At 58.4% G+C, this 3,737-nt stretch overlaps 2 protein-coding genes across 2 annotated transcripts in view; both read right to left on the bottom strand.

The window, feature by feature from the left end:
- The window catches only part of HOXC5 (homeobox C5), a 1,853-nt gene extending 801 nt beyond the window's left edge, over positions 1 to 1,052 (bottom strand). The window contains exon 1 of the mRNA XM_008059889.1: positions 335 to 1,052. Within this exon, the coding sequence (XP_008058080.1) occupies positions 335 to 788 (454 nt within the window). The 5' untranslated portion in view covers positions 789 to 1,052. The remainder of the gene's footprint in view (positions 1 to 334) is intronic.
- The window catches only part of HOXC4 (homeobox C4), a 38,502-nt gene that overhangs the window by 21,518 nt on the left and 13,247 nt on the right, over positions 1 to 3,737 (bottom strand). The window lies entirely within an intron of this gene.

The following is a 3,737-nucleotide window of genomic DNA, read 5'->3' as shown; positions in this document are numbered from 1 at the left end:
GGCTCCGCAGGGGAGGGAGGGCGGGAGCCGCGGGGGGATCCCCGCTCGGGAGCCCCGCGCGCCTCGCCCTGCAGGTCCCTCTATTTTTTTAACTCCCTCCCTCTCCCCCAAAAATTGAATATTGCCTTTTATACACGTTTTGTTCCTATGATCCAATTATGTCGTCGTAAATTTGGGCGCACACAGCCTCTAAGCCTTTTAGTGGACAGTTTTACGAGCCATTGATGCCTGGATCGTAAAATTTATGGCCGCAGGTTTTTTTTCTTTATTTGCCCCGCATGGCCTATAAAACCCAGGCGGACCCGAGCGCGCAAAATGAAGTCCTAAAGTTTACCGTGGCTCGTGTGCAGTTTGGTCATCCACGGGTAAATCTGTGGCGGGGCCGGTGGCTGGCTCAGTCCGGCGGGCTGCCCTGTCTGCGCCCGCTCCTCTTTGATTTCCCCACTGCTCTTAGCTCGCTCCTCCAGCGCCGGGCGAGCCGCCTTCTGACTGTACATCCCGGGGTTCAGAGGAGCCGCTTCGTCTCTGCCCAGCGCGTGTCCCGGAGCGGCCGCGGCGCTGCAGGCGGGGCGGTCGGGGTGAGCCCGGGGGTTGGCAGCCATGTCTACCCCGTGGAGAGAGTTGGAAGGCGCAGGCGGTGGGAAAGTGATGCTTAAGTCCAATCCGCCGTAGCAGTACCTGGATGCCTGCACCTCTGAGGCCGATCCATAGTTCCCACAAGTTTGCATGTTATAGGCAGGGATATTGGGGCTCTGCTTATAGAATGAATTGGCTACGTAGGAGCTCATGGCGGGGAGGGCCCAAAAAAATTTCTGCACCCTTTTTGATTAAGGGTGATTTGTGACTCTTTGAAGTTGAGGGGTTTTTTGTTCTCCAAAGTGCACAATTTATAGGTGGAGATATCTCTTTCTTTATCCTATGCGCTCTTCCCAAATAAGGGAGCCTTAAATAGAGTCACGTGACTCGAGCGGCCACTCATAAATTTGGCTTGATGACCTCCGGGAGGTTAGTGATGGAAGCCGGCGAAACGCATCTCGATATGTTGGCAAAGCCCAACCAAGGGGGAGAGGGAGTGAGAGAGAAAGAGAGGGAAGGGGGAGGAAAAAAAAAATGGTTCTTGGAATTGGGGGGTAGCCGGGACAACGAGCCCACAGCGACACCTGGTGTCTGCTTGGAGGAATTGCATCCTGGCGCGTCAGCACGCCTTAGGGTGGCTGGGTTTCCTATCCGGTGAAGGAGAAGCTGGCTGTTGCTGCAACAAACCCCTCAGCTGGCCTTTTACGTTCTCTTTAAATTTGAGAAAAGACGGCGCCCCGTTTAGGATGCACCGAGTGCTTTTCAAAATGGGTAGCCTCATTCTCCCAGCCTCCAGAGCCTTCCAATCTTCAAAGAATGGTTGAAGAAAGGGGTTTTTAATTTGGCCAGGTTGGCCCTTGACTAGTCTGGACAACCAAGGGGGTTTATCTAAGTTTCCTTAAGCCAAAGGTCGGGGACCCTTGCCTCGGAAGCCCCATGACCCCACTGCTGCTGAGAAAGTGGACTTGGCCTCTGGAGGGGTAGACAGGATGCCCCAGAGGAGGTGGTGTGGGTGGTGAGAATTAGATAGGGGGGTCGTGGGGGCTGAGAGGGCTGGACACTCTCCAGGATAGGACTGGAGGTGAGGCTCCAGGTGGAGTTGGGTAGACCTCACCATGCCAGGACTCCAGAGTGGCGACAAGGCAATTTTCAGGTGTGTGTGCGTGTGCGTGTGCATGCGTGTGTGTGTGTGTGCGTGTGTGTGTGTGTGTGTGTGTGTGTGTGTATGTGTATGTAGAGAACCAGACACAATGGTCTGGTTCTTTCTGTGTGTGATCCTTGTGTGGCACCTATGCCAGCTATCTGAGAAAGAAAACAGATGCTAACTGAAGGCATGGGGAAGCAAGACTCAAGCCTCCACAAAGACTATATGAGCAAGGCAGAGGAAAAGGCCTGGTTTGTGCTCTGTGGGGAACAGGCCCGTGGACAAGGCTTTCCAGGGACCTGAATCCAGAAGGTCCCTAGAAGAGCCATTTCTGAGCTATCTGGAGGCAGGGAGAGGACCTGGCTGGCAGCAGGGCGGGTGCCTGGGCAACCTTCGCCCAGAGTCTCTACAGCCATCTGGCCCCTTCCCCTCCTCTGCTAGCCCCAAGTCTTATTCTTTCCTGCCTGCTTCTTCCCAGGAAATCCCCGCCCCTGCCAGGAGAAGCCCCCCTCCTCACTGGTGGAGGCTCTGGAGGGGGCGCTGGCGGGGATCTGGAGGGTCTGGGAACCTCTGGCGGAATTTTTCCCTCCGGGAGACCCCTTCGCCACTTCTCCCCCTAGGCCCACTCAGGTTTCTCTGGCCAGGCTTGGGGAGAGAAGGCCAGAGCTGGTAAACGGCTGGGGTCCGCTGCGCTCCTCACCCGCGGGGTTTGAGGAGAGAAGAGTGAGGAGCCAGACGGGCTGGGGCTGTCACGAAGAAGGAATTTTGTCCCGGCCACGTCAGGAGTCCCAGAGCAGGCGAGAGCTCAGTTTCCAGGCTTTCTCTTTCGAGATGTCCTTGAATCGCTCGGTCCCCGCCGAAGGGCTCCGGTCCCGCGGTCTTCTGTTCCCCTCGGCTCTCGGCCTCCGCCACGTTTCGCAACAGCCGGCCTGGCGCGGGCGCGGGCGCGGGCCCGGGGCTGCTCGCGTGGCGCCCCCCGCCTCCAACTCCGCGGAGTGGGCGGAGGCGCCCCTGGGGCCTGGTAGTGCTGCTTTTCTGGCCTTTGGGGGTTCGGGCTCCAGAAGCCGAGGGCCCCAGGCCGCCACGGGCAGGAAGAGAGGCCCGCGTGGGGCTGGTGCCCGAGCCGAGGAAGCCGGGCTGTCGTCGCCACCGAGATCCCGTGTGGCCTTTTTTTGCAGGGTGTGTGTTGTTCGGCGCAGGGCGACGGGGAGGCCTCCCAGCCCCCCAGCGCGATCGCCAGGAGCACCGGAGGCCGGGGCTGGGCGCCTGGCTCGGGGAAGGCGAGTGCAGAGGGCTGGGGGCTTGCAGGCGGCGGGCAGGCGAGGGGCGCTCAGAGCCTGCCAGCTCTAGCCCCGAGGCCGGCGGGCGAGCGAATGAACAGAGATCCCCATATAAACTTTTAAAAATAATATCAGTTTTATTAAATATTCAAGAACGGATCCAGAGGTCGGATTTATACAGGAGGGTAACACGAGGGGGGGTATTTATTTATTTTCTCCTACTGGCTAAACAAACGTCATTCACTTTTTTTCTCTTTTTGTAATTTTTCCCTCTTTTTTTTTTTTCCTTTTTAAAATGGGGACAGGAACACTGACGGTGCTAAACATAAATATAAATACAGAGACCACAAATACAGCTAAAAATATTCACACAGAAACGGTCACAGTTTGTAAAATGCCATAATGACCCCCAGGATTCTTTAAATACAATTTGCCTGGGCTGGGCATTTGCTGGGGCAGAGGGGCCGGGCAGGGACGGCGGCGGGGAGGCCCTGGGGGTTGGTGTGGAGCCAAGCGCGCCCCCCTTGGGCCTCCAGCCCTCCCCCGCCGCCAGGCCGGGCCCCGAGGCCCCCCGGAACGGAGGCCCGGGCCCGGGAGCCCGCTCTCGGCGCGGGGGCGGGGTGGGGGCGTCGAGGGAGTAGGGGCAGCCGAGTCTCCACTTGGAGGGACATCGGTAGCGTCTGAGCTCGGGGACCGAGCCCCCAAGGCCTGGGCGGGGAAAGGGGCCTGCAGACAAG

The sequence above is a fragment of the Carlito syrichta genome, unplaced genomic scaffold (genome assembly GCF_000164805.1).
Source record: "Carlito syrichta isolate Samal-C Ts95f unplaced genomic scaffold, Tarsius_syrichta-2.0.1 Scaffold304418, whole genome shotgun sequence".
NCBI classification, from domain to species: domain Eukaryota; kingdom Metazoa; phylum Chordata; class Mammalia; order Primates; family Tarsiidae; genus Carlito; species Carlito syrichta.
Note: the sequence above shows the minus strand (reverse complement) of the source record. Positions and strands in the feature narration are given on the sequence as shown.